Genomic DNA, 19,949 nt, shown 5'->3' on the forward strand with positions numbered 1-19,949 from the left:
GGGAGGGCTGTTGCAGATGTCCCAGTGCAGAGCCCTCCCATGTCCCCTCTGCTCATGTTTCCTTGCACACAAAGGACAAACAGCAGTTACTCACAGTGGCCCACTCCCATGGCTCCATAGTGATTGGAAACTGCAATGAGGTCATACACGTATGAGCCTGCTCTTGGGTCACAGACAAACTCGGACATGTTCAAACCCCTGGAAGGAAACACAAAACTATCAGTACATCAGTAGCCATCACTTTTTCAGGAACTGAAGCATGGCACCAGTGCTGCTCTGCTGCTCAGGGGCCAGCTGTTGTTAGTGTGAAGACCAGACTTGTTACCCCTCCCACACAAAGCAGGTCCTGACAAACACACCAAGCACCGCCAGAAGGTTTAGAGGGAGGTGTTGAATAAAACACAGTTTGGAGTGTCCCTGTGTAGGCATGAATAGTAAGGGATATGCTTCATCCCACAGCAGAATACTCACAAGCAGAAGCAGAGGGACAAAGCATCTTGTAATTGTGCAATACTCAGTATTACAAGTGCAGCACTGCCTGAAAAGTTTCCTAAAATCGCTAAAGAAGTTCTCTTGGTTGAATCACATGGGCTAACTGAACTTCAGAAGAAACAACACCTGCCATGCCCTTTGAGATGTATAAAACTGAACAGTATTAGCAAAAACCACCCCTCAAAAAACTAACTCTCTCAACTCATGCCTGCTGTCCAGCCATTCAAGCCCAGTGTTTTACCTGCTCCAGTTACAGACTTTACAACAAGCCCACCCAACAGAAACATCAGAAGTACATCTTTCTTGACAAAGTTCTTCAAGCTCTTCCTAGCTTGAGGGAAGAATCCTACCTGATGGGGAATTCCACAACAGTGTCAAGTTTATCCCTCCAGTATCTGCTGTACGAGAAGCGTTTTAAATGTACCACCAAAATCCTGGGCAAAGACCACAAGTCAAATTTCTTTGTGGCCTGTTGATGTTTCTTACAGTTAGGGCAGTACCTAAGGAAGGAGTAACAAACAAGGAAATTAATGAGGGCATCAAAAGAAAAGTTTCTGGCCTTCCATTCAATATGCCTCACTAGCACAAGCACAGTCCCTGCCTTGCAGAAGGCACGTTGCCTGTGGAATATGCAGGTGAACACATTACCTCAGAGAATTCCAAACTCCAACTTGCTTTCACTTTATAGTCCTATGGCAAGTATGTTAACTACACATTGAAAAAAAAATTAACTTTTAAAAATAGCCTGGTGCTGGAAGCTACATTCCCACTGACACTTTTTTTTTTTCTCTTAAATATAGGCAGGAAACAAATAGTTTTATTAACTCATGTCCACAGCCAGTCATTGTCCTGAGTCAATGACTTAATACAGATCTGACAAACTTCTCAAAGATAAGGACAAAAGGACAGACTTGGGAAATTACAAGAATCCCATGAAAAATCATGTGAACTCAGACAGTTATGGTATTTTATAGGCAAGCAGAAGTTCTTACCACGGGTCATGTTCACCAAGTGTTTCCATAGTAGTGAAGAGCTCTATGCAGTCTCTGAGGGCTACTACAGCCTTCTTCTTCTGTGGTTGTAGCATGCTTCCATGTTTTTCAAATGCCTAGTGAAAGAGATGGGTGCTTTATTCAATTCCATGTACTCTGTAATCCCTGATATCAAGAAATTACATGCTCTCTTTCCCCAGATTGCCTACTTCTGCACCTCCTTCCCCATACAGACAATCATCTCCAGTTTCCAGCCACTCCTTTCTTATGCTAAATAGTCCATAAAAGAAAATATATGTCCTCACTTCAGGGTTCAGAGCTTTAATCCAGACAGTAAAAACTGTCTTCTTCTGTTACAAAAATCCAGTTTATTCTGTTACAAAAAATCAGTTTATTCTGTTAAAAAATCTAGTTTATTCTGTTACAAAAGATGACCCAGCAAAAAAGTTTACTGTCACCTTTTAAATAGCATGCAAATTTGCATAGATTACTTATGAAAAGAGCATATTACAACCTGTGCCTCCTGTTCATCATAAAGTAGCCTCCGTGTCTCAGAATCCCAATCAATGGCAACTGCAGAAAAAGCTACAAGAAAGAAGAAATATTTATTGCACAGGTGGAAAAAGAAGGGGGAAAAATACAGCAAGAAAATAATTACCATTCAGTTTTAAGATTTTTCCTTCAACAATGGAGTTTATCTCTGAGGTCCCAGAGGAATTCACAAGGCTAAAAGTGAAATGCTGTTTCTTGCAAGGCTGCAGGTCTCTTGCTGACTCCACTTGCATACAGCCCTCAGAGTGGCAGGGATCAACTTCTGTCACTTTTTCCTTGCCTTCATCTCCACCATCCTGATGCTCCATCTCTTCAATGTCACCTGGAAAAAAATTTCAAACAAGGACAATATTACAGGGCTTCAGTGAAAGTTTAGCCTGACACCTCTCATGGACAGCTGTCTGCATCAGACTGTACAACACACACCAGTTATGTGGAAAGCAATGGAAAGGCACACAGAAAAAGAAACCTCTGCTTGCTAAGCACCCATCTGAAGCTGTATTTTCTCTTTCAGCAGATGCCAGTTTAGGAGAGTGCTCAGTATGCAGGTTAACAATGACTCCTCCTGACAGCACACCCTAAGATGCACCCCTGAGAATCAGCAAGGCTGCAGCTGGGTGTATTCACAGAAAGGAATATGTAAATCACCACGAAAGTTATTCCCATTCTTTGGGGAAAATAGGCAGGTTTTTTTTCCCCATTTAACTTATTCCAGCTGTTACACTCAGGGCTACACTAGTGAATCAAACAGGGAAGGCAGACACTCATATGCCACCAGCACTAAAAGCTGCCTAGTAGGCATGTGGCCCAGGAATGAGACTGTTGATTCTGGGTCCTCCAACAGACAAATTTCTCCACAATCTTTGTGACCTAACAGGCCACTTTTCACCATCAAAAGGTATATCAGGAAGTATTGCCTCTGGAGGGAGGCACCTGGACACCTCAATTAAGCAAGGACTTCCTTAACACTGGTCAGGATGAATGCATATCCACATCTTGTTCTCCAGCTGCTGCACATCTGATCTCCCTAGGAAGGAAATGGTCTACAAGATTCTCCCTGTACCAAGCAGATGTCCAGCACAACATTGGTTTAATCATGGTGCAGAAAACAACCTGCAAGAGCTTAAGCCAAATACAGCACAAAACAAATGCTGTTAGAAAGCTTAGAGTCCTGAAAAGCTTCCAGCAGATTTTCAAAGGGCTTTACCTTCAACCACACCATTGGAGCCATTGCAGGTTCCTCTGTCTGGGTAGGGTGTGGAGTATTCTTCTGCCAGAGGAAGTTTCACACAGCGGCTGAAGAGAAGGGATAATTTATTACCCAACCATACTGTAGCTGTGCACCAGAACAGCAGCACCCCCTCTATCATCTGCTCTTCCTGCCCAATTCCCTCCAGCAAACCAGAACCCACCCTGTACAGCACCATTTACATTTACATGAGAGCACCAAGAGCACTCCAAATGAGTTAAACAATTCCCTAAATCTCTGCTCTCACTGCTTGTTCCATGTTTCATTGGCTGTTTATTGAAAGGGCAAAAGGAAGTTATGGTGGCCCCATCCATGAGCCCTGAAAACATGCCAAGCTCTGCTCCTGACTCCTTTTGTAAGGCTGAGCCAGCAATATCTGTTAAAGCCCAAAAAACCAGGACCTTGAAATGTCCCTGGGGCCTCCAGACACTAATACAATGCAAATCCTGATTTATACAACCCACATAAATCAAAGAAAATTCTCCCTGTTAACAAGGATTCAGTAATCCTATTACAATGTAATTGAATAGAGCTTGGCATAGGATTCAAAGGTACAGCCATGACTTACCTGATCTGCTCCAAAACTACACTGTAGAGGTGATCCACAGTGAGCTTGTGTTTGGGCACAGATATTAACAGTGGCTGCCCAAAGAGCACAGTTCCTGAAGTATTGCTGGATTGCCTCATCGTCTTTTCCCGAAAATAAATGGAGAGAGTAACATACTCTGAGCCATCCTCACTAGGCTTGCACACTTCATACCTGTTTGAAAGATAGGTATTTCCATGGTTATTTCCAGTTGAGAAACACAGCAGATAGGACCAATATGAATTCAGTTCAGCAAATCTCTCCAACAGTACAAGAGGATTGTGCTGTCCTCGTGCTACAGAGCATTTTCCTGAATGTTCCCCACGGCTCACAGTGGCACAGGACACACATCTGCAAACAACTCAGCTGCCACCTTCCCTTCCCTCTATCTTTAATTCTAATTCAAACCCCTATTACCAATCACCTCCCAAGACACTACCCTGAAAACTCCACAGTGCTTCAACCAGTGAAAAATACAAGATGTCCTTTGAAATCCCTCTGACAGTGTTTGTTCCCCCTGGAGAAAGAAATCTTCTTGATACCTTGGGTCTTGCATTCTCCCAACCTCTCATTCAGTTTTATGGCCTGAACTCATATCACTGAACAGCTAATGTTTCATAAAACCAAGAGGCTGGAAACATCTGCTTCATAGAAAAATCCAAGGACAGTAAACAAACAAGAAAAAATCTGGAAGACAACAAACAGCCTGGGAGAACAGTGAGGAGACTGTGACGCAGTTTGTGCCCTGGGTGAAACAGCAAATGAGGTATTTGCAGCTGTCAGAGGAAAGGCAAAAGTAACCATGCTGTCCAACACTATCACACTGTTTGCTTCAGGCCTATTCATTACAAAAGATTCATTTTCAGGAATGCCAAGTCACACTGCTCTTTAATTTACTGAGTCACCTGTCCTAGATTTACCTTAAAACTGCAAGAAAGATTTAATGAAAGATGTCACGACACATAATGACTGAGACCACAATCACCTATGTGAATGCCTCAAACTCCTAACAATTATTTTACATTAGACAAGCCACTTTCCTTCTCCGAAGAGCTGAGAAACATTTTTTATTCCTGTATTCAGAACAGACAGAACAAATTTCAGAGCTGTAATTCTGCTTCATTCTAATGACAACAAAAAAGTATCCCAGAGTTTGGGACTTGGATTGAGTCCATGAGAGTACATGAAGAAAAACATCCTTCCAGGGAATCCAAGGCCACCAAGAACACAAGAACTCAGAGTCAGCATAAGAGAGTCCAATGCCAACAGCTGTTGAGGTTTTCTAGGCTGTCAATGCTATTCAGCTGCACACCAGCACTGCACACAGTCCACACCTCCTAAAGCTTCCTGAGAAACAGCACACAAAGGGATGAGTTATTTCACTTAGTACTGTTTAAACCACAAAAGGCCATAGTCAGTCCCAGAATACAATCTGATTAACACCAGGTGCTATGAGACCCTTAGCCTGAACTCCTACAACACAGCTCAGTGCATGACACTCCTGTGACTCTTCTCACACAACCTACACCTTGCTCTGCAAGCAGCAATTAGTGAAGCCCCATTTACACTCCACCCTCGTGCACCTGAATGAAGCCCAGTCCATGAGAAGGAAAAGATGGGACAGAAATAAAACACTATTCCCCCAGGTAGGGGTCACCCATCACAAACAGCCAGCAAGCAGCACCCCACAGCACTCTGCAGAGAGCATCTCACACACTTCTCACCACAGATCCAGTTACTCAAATGCCCCTCTACCCACTCCATCTCAGAACACACTTTACATACTAGTACTAAAAGCAGATATATCAGAATCAAGATCTGTCATTTTTATGAGCTTCTGAGAAACAGCTATCCCTTGAAAAAGAGAACGAAAACCAAAGTATTTTATGTACAGTGCAAGGAAGGCTGTAGAGCTGATACTGGGAATTGCTGGACCCCACAATTCTGTATGTTACAACTTAGTTGAAATAACAGAACATGAAGGTGATCCTACTCCAGATGACACAACATGCTTTCAGAAGTCAGAAACATTAGCTCAGCTGCTACCACACTGCTAGATACTGGCTAATTGCCTCTACAATTCATGACAACTCAGAAAAGTGTCTGCAAACGGCTAAGCAATGGGGTAGGACTTGACCAGTCTTTATCAGCATTATGGAGGTTCAGGTCTGTGGTTTCAATTCAGAAAGGAGGCAGTGAGAAACGAGGTAACTTTTGTTCCATTGCACAACAAAGGTAAGCAAGTGCACAGAAGGATGGAGAGCTATGAAGGACCAGAGGTACATGAAAGGACACTGGAAGCCAAGAATACTCTGAGCTAAACAGCAGGCTAATATATAACTTGCATGTTATTGAAACATTCCCTCACAGGTGCTGGGATCTATGATATTAACTCCAGCTGCAAAACACTATGTGGACAACAAGTCAATCTACAGCAACAACCAAGAAGTCTATTTTGAAGGAGAATGGAGAAGGGCAGGAAAAAACACTGCAGAAGCTGCCAAACAGATCTGCCTGAAGGGGGTTCCTAATGCACACCAACCCAGAGATGCTGCTGAGAAGCCACAACAGGGTCAAAAAGTAGACAGTAAGAATAAACACAGGATTGGAAAAAAACTGGGAGAAACTGCTGCACATATTCTGATCCCTTCTAGGAAGTGGAAATACTCCTAATCTATTTACTTTCTTTCGTAATAGCAGAACACACACAAACAAGTAAACTAAGAGATCAGAGACTGAAAATGCAACTTTCTTGACAATGGACAGTTTGCCCCATAGAACCTGGTCAAAGGATTTTGTCAGTCTTGCAGTGGAGCAAGATTAAAAATGACTAAATTCACACCGGAGGTTTATACAAGGTTTAAATAAATACAAGTACATTTTGGAAAGGACACAAACCCTCATTCCAAACAAGAAAACCTCAATTCTAGCAAGCATGAACAAACTTCACAGATCCCACACATCTCAAATGTTTCATATAAAACTACTGGACCTGCTGGTCTGCTGATCTCATTAACTCAGTTCAATAATTACTGTAGCCCCAGTCACACCAACAAACCTGACATCTCTGCAGCCAGTGATGTTTGTTCAAGCCCATGAACTCATCTGAATGTAATACACAGCATGTTGTAAGAGAAGGCAGAAAACACGGTATGTATGGCAAACTAAATAGATCCTATTCAAATATGCACACTTTTATAGGTTAAAGGTGACCTGCAAATCAATTTGTGAAACTTTTATCAACATAAACAATGCAAGTTATGTAATATGCCCCAGTAGCCAGGCTAAGAGAACCATCAGAACATCTTTCTTCTTAGTTCCTAAGAACTAAGAAGAAACACTAGGAGCAATACCCTTGAAATGGGCTGTGGAGTTTGTTTTCATGTGGTGCTTACCTGAGCCCTTGTAGGCCGGCTCCAAGCTCCAGCAGGATCCCTGGTGATGGGACATCACCAGCATGGTGCATGTGTGGGGGTTATTGGAGCGGGAGCCGGAGGTCCTAGTGGGGCTGGGCTTCCCAGAACCTGAGGAAAAGAAATAGCAAGTGTTTGGGTTGTGTGCTGAATGCTGTGCTCTGCTTAGCCTGGGCAATGAGAGCATTCAGCACAAACACTGAACTACTGTCATCAAATTGATTTGCAGACCACCTTTACAGAAGTGATTTCTGATCACTTGCCACAGACCTTCCTGTCCTTCCACAGAACAACATGCTTGGAGAGAACCATTTCCAACACTGTGAGAAGTGGGATACACCCACCATTCCCTGGCTGCACTGCCCCTGCATGCTGGGTCAGTGATCTCGTTTCAAAGCTTCTATCAATCCCCTCCACTTCTGCATCTCAGCTCTTCTCTGATAAATATTAACACAACTTGCTCCAGGACTACCTGACAATTCCAAGCCTGTCAAGATGATAAAGAGATGAGCACAAAGCCTTGTGAAAGAACAGGCTTGGAGAATTTCCAAAATTTCCAAATTCTCCTTCCCTTTCAGTAGACTTGGAGATGAAAATGTATAGTTTTGTCCTCTTGTGTAAAAGGTGCCAGGTTTATTTTAGGATGCAATTCAAAGTTACTTAAAGTCACCTAAATATCAAGAAGCTCAGTGGTATTTGCATTTCTTCATTCTGAGGTTTTCCTATCAGAGACCTCAACAGGTAAGATAATACGACAGAAGAACTGATGAACCAGAAACTGAGCAGTTCAGAGGGAAAATGTATCTTAGAAATCCAGGGCACATCTTTTTTTTCCATACTGCAATCCATTCAGCTTAAGTTCCAAATGGAGTCCAATTCCTGCCCCCTTCCTCATTCCCCATCACTTTAGTGGCACATGAAAATTCACAATACACATCTCAAGATGTCCAAGATGCCCTATAAAAACCAGAAGGTTGAATGTGTCTTCCCTCATAACCCTATGGTGGTAACTAGAAAAAACTCACAGTTTTTCCCAGCACTGAAATAACCCATAAAAGATGGCAGCTCAATGTTCCATACATCCCACATACCACACATTTCCCAAATTTTACCGACAGCACCGTCTGGACTACAATATCTATGTCTGCAGACCATGTCCTCTGTCAAGCATATGCGCAGAAAAGCCCATTCCAGCTGCTCTATTCCTGCTGCAATGTGTTGTGAGAGTTCCTGCTCAGTGACATTTCCACCCCAAGCATTTCAGGGAAATCCACGATCTGCTCAGTAACAAACCAACAGAGGCCCAAATCAAAAGCTGAGACTTAACAAACATTGGTGTCAAAAGCAAGTCACCAGTACAAAAGTACTGACTTTAATTTTTTTTAAGTCACAGCCCTGCTGGAGGCTAGATCTCCTGCAGTGTTAAAGAGTTTTTGAATTTTGAATTGAGATGTGTACTGCCAGCTGTCCAGTGCACAATACAATAAAACCAGAGGTCTGGCAAACCACAGGGATATTGTTGTCACAGGCAGGCCTTGGCTACTGCTCTCAGCAAAGCAAACATGCAGAAACACTGTAAGAGACTGACATTCATATTTAAATTTTTATATCCTGAGACAACTTAGTAAGATGCTAAGAAACATACAGAAGGCAAGAACTGCCATTTCAAGTTAAAAGCAGATCCTACAGCTTCAGAACCACGGAAACAACTGATTTCTGTTACAGGAGACAGCCACAAAAGTGATCACAGGTGGAAAATCTGTTGGACTCTGAGCACTGTCATGTTTGAGGGGGACAATGAGAGCAAGGAAGAAAGGAACAATTGGATGGCAGCTGCTCATGAACTCAGAGCCCCGGGGCTTTGTACTGCCCTATGATTACCCATTCATTCTTTGGATTCTCAGAGTCCAGCAAATAACCACAGATGACTACTAAAACAACTTTGGTTCGCTTCTGCCAGTGGAAGGGAGGAGTGCTTTTCAGGTGAGGAAACTGTTACACCTTCAAAAAGATTATTTAAACGGAAGGGTGTGGGTTTGTTGTTTTTTAAATCACAGCTCATCTCAGAATTCACTCAGTGTGGCTATCACGAAGAACAAAAGAAAAGGCCTGTGAGCCCACCCCAATTTAAAGATTAGGCAACAAAATCCTTCAGAAAAAGACGTCAAAAACCAATAGGACCCACTGAGCAACCCATAATTTCAAAATGTTATGTATGGGGAATGTACACAAGTTTTGAGGAAATATATATGAGAAGTATCTGTTTCTGAATATGCTGTACTGATTTAACTCTGTTTTGGATAGTTTTTTTTCTTTGTTTTCTAACTAGTGAAAGAAACTTAGCATCTAACTGCAACTACTTAAAATAAGGAGCAAGACATACACATTACAGTTTTCCTACAGGGAAGTCTTGCTACTGGACATTACTGGGAAATAAGAGCACATGATGGGTATATAAAAGGGACAGGATCAATAAAACATTAATTAGGAAAGAGTTCAAGCACATGAGACAGAGTATCACGAAGTATCATTTAAATACAAGAGATACTGTGATTCTAGAAAACATCTTTTACTTGAATAAAAAAAAATTAACTAATGGTACTCAGTCATATCCCAGGTTGCACTGTATGTCAGCTTGACGCACATTTATGTTAATATTTAGCACCTAAGAACACACTCTGCAAAAGGTACCACGACTACCAGATAATGCCTTTCCAGTTTGTTTTTCACACCTGATAGCTCTCATTTGGCTTTGCTGCACTGAGCCCAACACCCTGAAATGATGCAGCTTCCCTATCTGATTTATAAACAAGTAATACTATTAAGAAACTCATCTTAAAGAACCAATCATTCTGCAACTTCTATCTTCCTAGATTTGAGACTGGTATGTTTTAGTTCTATCACACAAGGCCATTAAGTTATTCAAAAAAATCTTAGGAAAAATTTAAGTTTTCAAAATATGGTAGGCAAGCAGCCTCCAGAAGGATTCTTCCTTTCTTAAAAAGAACTTGCTGTCTTGACAGCCCAACACTCTAGAAAGTGTTCTTAAGAGTTCCTTTTCTGGAAATATCCAGCTGAAATGTAGTGCAAACAAATATTTGATGAATTAGTGTGGCTTATTGAGTCTTTTTTAGGTTATTTATTTCAATTGTGAATTTTGGGTGAAAAATACTGTGACTGTAAGCCCCTACATTGCTGTACTTTCTAATAAAAGACATCTGTTCCCCTTCATTAAGTGATACAAAGACAGTCTTCTTTTAGGAGAGAGAGAGATGCACCACTCCATGTAACCGGCGATACACCCCGCAGCTACATCACCAGTACAGGAGCACCTTTTCCAAGCTGAGCATTTCATGGACTATGCAGGCATACAGAGCATCCTTCAAGTCATAAGCAGCAAGTCTTCTCCTGTCACTCCTCTAAAGAATTTGCCTTAATTTAAGAAGAAAAAAATGCTTTTTAGTGAGAAACTCTTCTTCACAGACTTTGAGGAAATAAAATGTTTCTCAACATTTCAAATGGAAAAAGCTTGTTCTTTAAAGGTGGAAGGTTCTGAAACACCTATTTTTTAAAATATTTTCATTCATTTTATTTATATTTTTTATTTATTTATTCTTTTTAACACACAGAGAGATATTAGCCTGTAATCTAAGAAGTTAAGTGGCTGAGTTATCAGAAACTCCTGAATTTACTGGCAGCAGCAGTCTGAACAAACAACCACCACATACCACATTCCCCAGCCACACATTACACAGTACCTACAGGAGGGCAGAAACCTGATCTGCCAAATCAATGTCCATTACTTCTGACAGAAACCCAACAGCTTGAGCAGTACTTGGCGAGCTCCTCTGTAACTGTAAAACCATCCCTTCTGGAAGAAGCAGAAGGCAGAGATGTACATCCATGACTACAAGTACATTCCCTAATGAAAAACAGGTTTTGAAGCTGACAGGACAAAATAATAATAGATGGAAACAAAGTGGAATTCAAGAACCTTCACACTACTCTAACCATTTACTGAATTATTTAATTAAATCTTAGAACACCTAACAGCAGACTTTTTATAACCAGAAAAGGCAGGTAGATTGTCTGCACTAGAACTAAGAATTATGAATTTGCCTTTAAAAAACTTTCCTCCTTATGAACAAGTGTTTCTCTACTGGTTTTTTGAGACAAGACTTCCTCTCAATAAAAGAATGCTGGTTTTTATCTGTAGTTAGAATATTACTTTACATCTTTTTCCTGGCAGCATTATCCATTAAAAGGACTTCCTATGAACAGCTTTTTCCTAATTCTTGCCCTGGTGCCTGGCTGCTTGCTCTTGCCCCTCAGTGCTGAAAAGATCTTGGCGGGTGTACACGGAAAAACAGGATTTGCAAAACTTCCTCTTGCCACCTCTCCTCCTCCCTGGAAGGTATTTTTAACCCAGGTCAGTTCACTCACAGTGACTCACAGCAGCACCTCATTTACAGTTGCCCTGCACATAAAAGGAAATGGTAATTGCAAAGGAAAATACACTTGGAGCTGCAGGTCAGCCAGTGCTTGCCCCACATCACAGGGCAGGCCTGATTCAGACACAGGTGTTTTCTGTGGAGGGATTTACAACATGCCTGTATGAAAGCAGGGCTCTTTTGCAAGTACCACTGTAATATCATGCTTCTCGTTTAAAAATGTTTTCCTTGCTGCAAAGACAGACTTGCAAGCTAACACTCTAGAGATTTCACAGAAATAAACATCCTTCCCAGGGATCCTAACTGGACACACAATTGAAGACAACAAAACTCCATTACATCTCAGCAACAAGGTCACAACAGACAGCATGGCAAAAGAGCACCAGTGTGCCACAGCATCCCACCCCGTGAAAGGTTCACATGGCACCAGAGGATGTCAGCACATGTCTCCACAAAGACCCAACAACTTAATGGCAGCAACATTCTTGCACTGGAATGTTCTCATATTTCAGCTGCAATAGAGGAACATGACTTTTGCTCTCCTAACCTCACCGGATATCAGAGGTGACTGAAAGTATCTCACCCACCACACACATATAGAACATCCAGCACAACCAAATCCTCAGTTTTGCCCTCACAACCACAGTTTAGATACAGACAAGTGTTAAGCACCATCAAGAGTCTATAAAGAACTCCCAGTCATGGTGCTCTAATAACTGTGATGGATTTTGGAAAGGCAGAGTACAACAGCTTAGACTTCACACTATCCTAGTAACAGCCCGAGGCTTTTGGCTGATTTTGAAAACGTAAGAACAAGCTTGAGCAAAAAATAAAAATGTCAGTGAGAGCATAACTGTAATCCAGACATAATTACATCTTAAAGAGGCTTGTAGGAAGTTCTAAACTGCATAACACAGACCAGACTAAAAGTTCATTATGACCCAAGGGCCATGACCTCCTGTGTCAGAAACATACCAGCTGAACACTGCACATGTAGACCTGCTGGTAGGAGCAGTGCTGCATTTCTGCCAAGTCATGCAGAAGGTCTACAAGAAGGCTTAGGTATTGTGAGGGGACAGGAATGAGGTTTTGGAACCTGAAACCAAAGTGAATGTTTAGCAGTATTCTTCACACATGGCATTTTCCCAGTTACTCACACAAAGATGTCGTCTTTTGGCAAGATATGATTCAAACCTTCATCCATTTGGAAGATTTTGTGGAATCGGTGATTATACACGTCTGTCACCACCATCTAGGACAGCAAGTGAGATGTGCAAAGTGACTATAGTCAAAGTTTACATAAATTTAGGCAAACTACCTTTAAATTCAAGCAACCGTTTATTCCAATTCTCTATCTCAAGTGTCAGCACACCAACATCAGTTCTACTTTACTTTTGTGACCCCTCTCTTCAACCTCTCTACTACAATGGAACGATCAGAATAAACAAAGACTGTTTCATACATCTTTTTAATCTTACAAGCAATGAACAGCATTTTAGCTTGTTACAGTTTTGTCACTAGCCCATTAAGTTCAGCTTATTACCCATAAAAAAGCTAGGCCACCAAAATGCTTCAAGAAGAACAAACATTTATCAAAATTATTGTTTGCATTTATCCTTACATTTTCTGCAGGAACACCAGAGAGTTTGGAAAGTGATTCACACAGATCTGAGATGGCCCCCATCATTGGCACCACAACCCGGTACTAGAAACAAAGATAATGTTATGCTTACACCAGGCAAAATAAATCCATGCAAGGCAGACAGCCAGAAAATGAATATAAAATCTTAGACCTCTTAAATCTTTTATTTACAGGAGTTCTGTTGAAGTTAAGGTCATAACTACATACTTCAAGGTCTTCTGGATCTCAGCTTTACCTTACAAAGCAGGGATTTGGAGGGAATGAAAGCCATGAACAGCTGGCCTTCTGCTGTGATCAGGCTCAGCAGTAGTAAAACCCAGGAAAAAAAAAAATAACCACCAGACACAGCAGCTTGCTCAGAACATAAAATTGCTGTTTCTTTCTGTGATAAAAAGCATCTTCAATGCTGCTAAAGGTCAAGGCAAAAATCTTGACAGACATGGACATGATGTGTGTCCCCACTTGAAAATAAAGTGGGGGAAAATTTAAAACAAGCCTATTGAGGAGGCTGAAAAAGCAAACGTGTAATTTTTCTTTTTTTTTTTTTTCCAAGAGGAGTTGTTTTTCAATTCTGTTTGAAATTGAGAGGCCTTACCCACTTAGAATCACAGAACCATAGAATATGCTGAGATGCAAGGGACCCAAAAGGATCATCAAGCCCAACTCCTGGCCTGCACAGGACACCCCAAGGATCACACAATGTGCCTGAGAGCGCTGTCCCAACATTCTTTGAACTCTGACAGGCTTGGTGCTGTGACTGCTCCCCTGGGGAATGTGTTCCAGTGCTCAACCACCCTCTGGGTGAAAATCCTTTTCTGATATCCTACCTAAACCCCCCCTGACTCAGCTTCAGGCCCTTCCCTCAGGTCTGTCACAGGTCACAAAAGTGAACAGGTCTTTGCCGGCCCCTTCGCTTCCCTTTGTGAGGATGTTGAAAACCACAGTGAGGTCTCTCCCCAGGGCACAATATAAGTTACACTTTTATATTTTCCAAGGTAACACCAGGTAAACAGAACAGTGCAAGCACATTGCAGCTTTCAGGGAGCAGCACATCACGCAGGTCATCTCACAACAGGAAGCTACTTCCAGCTGCCCATGACCTTAGTTTCATGAGCCAAGATTTTACGAGGCCACTTGATTTCACATCCCAGATTTTTCATCAGAAAACCTATACTACCTCACTCAAAGGTGGACATCAATATCCTTTAGATTACTTTAAGAGTCTCAACTTTAAAATCTAAAAGAGCTCAGATGACTAAATTTGTGTCTTCAGCATGCCTCACCTGGACAGGTCTGCGCTGTGGGTCTGCATATACCAAGGTAACTTCCATGAGACGATCCCTCCTCAAGGGCAGTGGGAGAGTTAAGTAACAGAAGGGATCAAAGGTCACAGAAACTTTGGAGCATTTGGGACAAACAAGGGTAGACTTGAAAAGACCATGAAAAATATCCACAATGATGGAATCATTCCTCAGCCTATGATTCTCCCACGCCTCTTTTGCCACCTCCTATAAAAAAAAAAATTAAAATATATTAGAAGTTATTTCTTGCAAAGATTTCTACAGTGGGGTGAGCACCAGGACAAAAAAAACTTGGAAAATCGACACTGATATCAATCTCACAGGGAAGGGGTTCTACCAGTATGTGTATGACCAACATAACACACTGGGATTTCTTCTCAGTGAAATTAGGGCCTAGTATCAAGTCAAATTTAATCTATCTATTTTAGCTGAGTTTGATCAGGTATTCCTTGGTGCACACAATGCCAGAAGTATGAATGGAGCTGAGGGGACAGTGACAGGGTCACATGCTGCTCTTCAGGACAACCAGATATGCTCTACTCTTCAGAAGGAATGGAGTGCTTCCTCTTGCTTTGAAAGCTTTCAAGAAAAAAAGAAGAGGTTCTTCTTCTTCTTTGAAAATGATGACCATGTTTCACAAAGACAGTCTAAAAGGAGACAAATTACAATTCCTTCAGAGGACAACTTACAAACTCCTCACCAAAGGGTATCTGGCACTTATCTATTCAGGGCAATCAGAGGCTGCTCTTAGCATGAGACTTTTAGTGTCAGGAAGACAACTGAAAACAAGAAACTTTCTAGGCAGCCTCTATCAGGTAAACCTCATAAGATAATTACTTTTCTCTATTTATCTGGAGTGCCACAAGGCATGACAGGGTTGTCTTGTCCTGTGCCAGGGACACTGCTCTGTAGGAAGGATGTTTGTGTGGCCTCTGAGCAGGAAGTGTCCCAGAATCCACCTAAATGCCCTGGGAAGCACCACCTGCCCTACTCTTAAGTAAAGGGCACTGTACCGAATCAGGTCTGCCATTGGCATCCTTCAGCTCCAAGTAGGGCTTCTTCTTCACTCTGTTCAAATCCTCATGCAAGCCATCTAATAGAAAAGCCAGGAGCTCCTGGGAATCCTGCTGCTGGTATCCTGAAAACTGAGGAGCAAACCGTCCAACCTGTGTCTGAAACACAAAGGCGAGAGTGAGGGGATATAAAACTCTCAGGCTGTGGCTTTTGCAGAGGTCATCTTGCTGCCACCTTCTGTTGGCAGTAGGCCATGGTGAACTGGATGCTAATGTCGGAAAAGGTTCCAGAACACTTTCCCCAGCTACTTTCAGTATTTCAGCAGCTCTTCACACTGAAGCAATGAGAACATTACATCAATAAACAAAGTTATAGACAAGGCTATGTGTTTTGATCCTTACTTTGTAATTTAGATCTTTAGATTTGTAACTTGCACATCTATTCTCACTGACCAAAGTTCACAGCTGGCAACTCATATGACCTTGCCTAGTTTAGCAGCAAAGATCCTTGTGATTCATCTGTAAACAGCTCTCAGGCTGGGAGGTCATTTACTAAGTTACATTAAAGAGCAGTAGCCAGCTCTGAGGAATGACACTACTCACTGGCAAGTTCCTCCCTGCACCCAATAGCATTCACAAACCATAAAATACTGGAGCAATTCTGTCCTTAATGCCTTCATAACATCAGAATATGTGGAAGGCACATTAGCTTTCACTGATTCTTCTGTCCCAGAGGTGTGCATGTGTACAGGAACATGACACACTTACTTTAAACATACGTGGGGCCACATGAGACTGTCTCCCGGACCACATCTGTTTAATGAGATCTGCATATGCTTCTGCAATTTCTCCCCTCATCCCCAGTGGGTTATTCTGATTTATTTCAGCTTCATATTTATCTTCCAGGAAGTAGTCAGTCAGAGGAGGAGTATTGCTCAGGCACTGAAAAAGTATTAAAAAAATTAATTTACTGCACAGGACAACAGGTATGTGTGACAATTGAACAACAAAACTAACTTTCACATCAGAACATGTGTTCTAAGTTAACTGGTGAGACTCAAGAACTTGATTAGTAAAACAAAAGAAGAGAAAAAATTAAGGCAGAAATCTGCATTTGAAAGAGTGATATCTAGAAAATTAAAGCATAACGGTAAATACAAGAAAGAAATTGGTCCTTAACATGACTAGTTTGCATAATAAATTAAGATTGAAGTATGTTTGAATTAAGTCACTTTGACAGCAAAAAATTTTTAAGTTGTCTCTTAGTTAAGTCCAAGAAAACACAGAGTGGCTTAAGGTTAACATGACACAGCTGAAAATAAAGTCATGTTGAACAAAAAGCAGGGCAGCCCAAGTTTATTCTGGTGCCCTGAATACCACATGCATAATGAACTACAGTTATTTTAAGACCTGCTCCAGATTTCAAAGCCATCACAGAGTGACTGAAGTCATTTCACAGCACTGGTACCACACTAGAAATTTGCCCATTCCTTAAATCACAGTCCATACAATTTGTCTCATATTTTGTTTTAACTTCTTAGCAAAAAACTAACCCTAGCAAGTTTTTGCATTCTTTAAAATTAACAAAATAATCCCAAGAAATTAAGTTTAAAAGTAAAGAAATTATTACTATCTTTGCATCACTGTTTCACCCTTAAACTTGCACCATGAACAACTCGCACATTTTTGGCAGGGCACAGCACTAGGACCTTATGTTACAGTTACCTGTTTAATACAAGTTCCCCTGGCCATTTCAGATGCCACATATTTCAGACTCAGTCCTTAATTTGTTTTATAGTATTAATGAGCTAAACATAAGCCAAACTAAACGTGATTTTTTGGTCTGGTTTTTTTTGAGGTGTAGTCTCCTCATAGACTCACATTAAATATTCTTTTAACAGATTTTAATCCACAATATTTATGAGACTGATCTTTTATTTAATTCTAATGAGGGCTCTTTCTAATTCTTACCTGTAATGCAGAATTCATGAAGCAGGTGTTTCCAAGGTTACTGAGTCCACAGAGTCCAGGTTGTGACAGAGAAGCACTGTCCCTGCAGTTGTAAGAGTTACAGACAAATCCAGAACCTCTGGAAAAAAAGACAATACAGTGAACTCCACAATGAGTTTGTTGAGTCTCAATATTGCCTAAAAGTCACATCAAATACAAGTCAGAAAACTTCACTGAAAGTTTTTAACCAAGCTACCTGTTTTTGCTGCTTCATAGGGACTAATGCTGAGTACCAGAAATGCGAAATGTATGTGCTAACTTTGGAAACATTAATCCTCACAAAGTCTATTATTAATTTATGGCTCACAACACATTCATTTCCCCTGTCTGTAAGTACACAGCATACTATCCTAATGTAGCAAGAGTCTATATAATACACTTTGGGAAATAATAAGAAAATTATGATCTGTACCTGGAAAGGCTTCTATTACAATGGCAGAGAGATTAAGGAATATAATCCCTTCCCTCATGCTCCGAGTCACCCCAAAAAACAGGCAATGCTCTAGCAGTTAGTAAGCTCTAGAAGATGCATTACTTTTGCAAGTGAGCAAGGAACAGCAGAAAGCAGTGGTTTCAAAAAGCAAAGTTTGACAAACAGGTACACAAGAGTAGTAGAACTCCTCAGGGGCACCATCACACTCCTTTTCTATACAGGTAAGGATGCATGGGATCACTCACATGAAGGGTGACAAAACAAAAAGAACATTCCTGCTCTTACCCCCTGCCCAGGTGGGAGCTGTTCAGTCCATAGGAGTTACTGCTATCACCGTTAGTAATGACAGAAGTGGCAGACACTGAGGAATAAGAACTTGCTGATGATTTTGAAGAGGTAGTAAAGTTTCTGCTAGTTGCAGTGCTTGATCTGGGAGAAAGGAAAAAGAAGTAGAAACAGTGCTACTATTTTTATCCCCAGTCCCACCTCCCACAAAACTCCAAGGACTTGCTGAGCTACAGTTAGTTACCCCACACAGAGTTTACTGCTTTATTCTTTTTGATCACATTTCCAAACAATTGTCTGGAGCAGAAACATCAGGAAAAAAGTACTAGAAGTAGGAGCAACAATTATTGCTTAAAGGCAAATGTGAGTCCCAACCAGAAAAAAAGTAGCAATTCAGACAGTGAGTGAGAGGGAAGCAAGCTTTAATTTTAGGAGTAAACCACCTGGAAATATGCCAAAACCCCCCAAATCTTAAGACCACAAAACACTCTACCTGTACAAAAAAGTGACCAGGTTAGTCCTTCCCTACCTGAAACTCAGAACCATCTATTCAAACACATTAATCAGGAAGAAGACAACCAATAAGGCACTAAAACTTAAGAGTGTCCTATCGCAGACAGTTCCAAAAAAATAAAAAAGCCTAACAAGATAGTACCAATTTTGACACTAATTAATTTCTCTATAGTAAGAGTTGACGTTGACTGAGATTTGGTCTAATCTCTCCATCTCTGCCCAAATAAATACACAAAACCAAAAGCAAAAAGGTGCAGGACACTGACAGCCACACAAGAGTGGCTACTACCCCCAAAAGAGAGCAGAGAGCTAACAGAGGACAGGGCTCTCAAGCTTCAGCTTATCAGTTTATTCTTTTTTATTGTGGCCCTCATTTTCAAATGATACAAACTAAAAATGGATATTTATAGTTCAGATGGTACTAAAACAATGTGCTGGAAAACCTCTGTGGGGAAAAAACTATACAACAATGAACAAGCCATAATGGCCATGACAATGCAGAACAGCTGGACGGCCTCAACAGTTTGGAAATATAATAGCAGTAAAATAAATACAGAAGTAAACAAGTTACAAGAGGAGCTTCCAGATGAAATTGGAAAATCCCAAACACAGTCAAAACCTGAAGCATGCTAAAAACCTCACCAGCCAGCATAACAAAAAAATATACTGGAAAAAATCCTAGAAAGAATGAGATCTACCAGAATAACTGAGAGAACCTTTTCTGGGACAATATACAACATTCTGTCCTTCCATGTTGGAGGTGAAACTTCAAGATTACCCGGACACCACAGTGGTATCAATGGGAAAACAGAAGGTCTAGACTGTACAACAATCATCAGACTCATGCTCATACATGTGAGTTTCAAAGGTCAAGAGTAAAATAATTTTAGGTAACAACATCATGCAAATCCAGCAAGAACACATTTTAAAATGAAGTAGTGAATTATCTAGAAGCAAAGGGGAGCAACCTAGAAAATGCTAGACTTGAGTACTGAGCATCTCTGCTTGACACATTTG

At 41.1% G+C, this 19,949-nt stretch overlaps 1 protein-coding gene across 2 annotated transcripts in view; it reads right to left on the bottom strand.

The window, feature by feature from the left end:
* The window catches only part of USP4 (ubiquitin specific peptidase 4), a 31,025-nt gene that overhangs the window by 1,471 nt on the left and 9,605 nt on the right, over positions 1–19,949 (bottom strand). Inside the window, exons 7-20 of one of the 2 annotated variants that reach the window (XM_056501319.1) lie at positions 18,420–18,563; positions 17,663–17,780; positions 16,460–16,633; positions 15,692–15,850; positions 14,661–14,885; positions 13,357–13,440; positions 12,893–12,987; positions 3,854–4,045; positions 3,244–3,332; positions 2,143–2,358; positions 1,999–2,069; positions 1,485–1,600; positions 843–992; positions 95–198 (exon numbers count right to left, since the gene is read on the bottom strand). In XM_056501319.1, coding sequence (XP_056357294.1) covers positions 95–198; positions 843–992; positions 1,485–1,600; positions 1,999–2,069; positions 2,143–2,358; positions 3,244–3,332; positions 3,854–4,045; positions 12,893–12,987; positions 13,357–13,440; positions 14,661–14,885; positions 15,692–15,850; positions 16,460–16,633; positions 17,663–17,780; positions 18,420–18,563 — 1,937 coding nt within the window. The remainder of the gene's footprint in view (positions 1–94; positions 199–842; positions 993–1,484; positions 1,601–1,998; positions 2,070–2,142; positions 2,359–3,243; positions 3,333–3,853; positions 4,046–12,892; positions 12,988–13,356; positions 13,441–14,660; positions 14,886–15,691; positions 15,851–16,459; positions 16,634–17,662; positions 17,781–18,419; positions 18,564–19,949) is intronic. The other variant, XM_056501322.1, reaches the window with a different exon arrangement.

This window comes from Oenanthe melanoleuca, chromosome 12 (assembly GCF_029582105.1).
Source record: "Oenanthe melanoleuca isolate GR-GAL-2019-014 chromosome 12, OMel1.0, whole genome shotgun sequence".
Lineage (NCBI taxonomy): Eukaryota > Metazoa > Chordata > Aves > Passeriformes > Muscicapidae > Oenanthe > Oenanthe melanoleuca.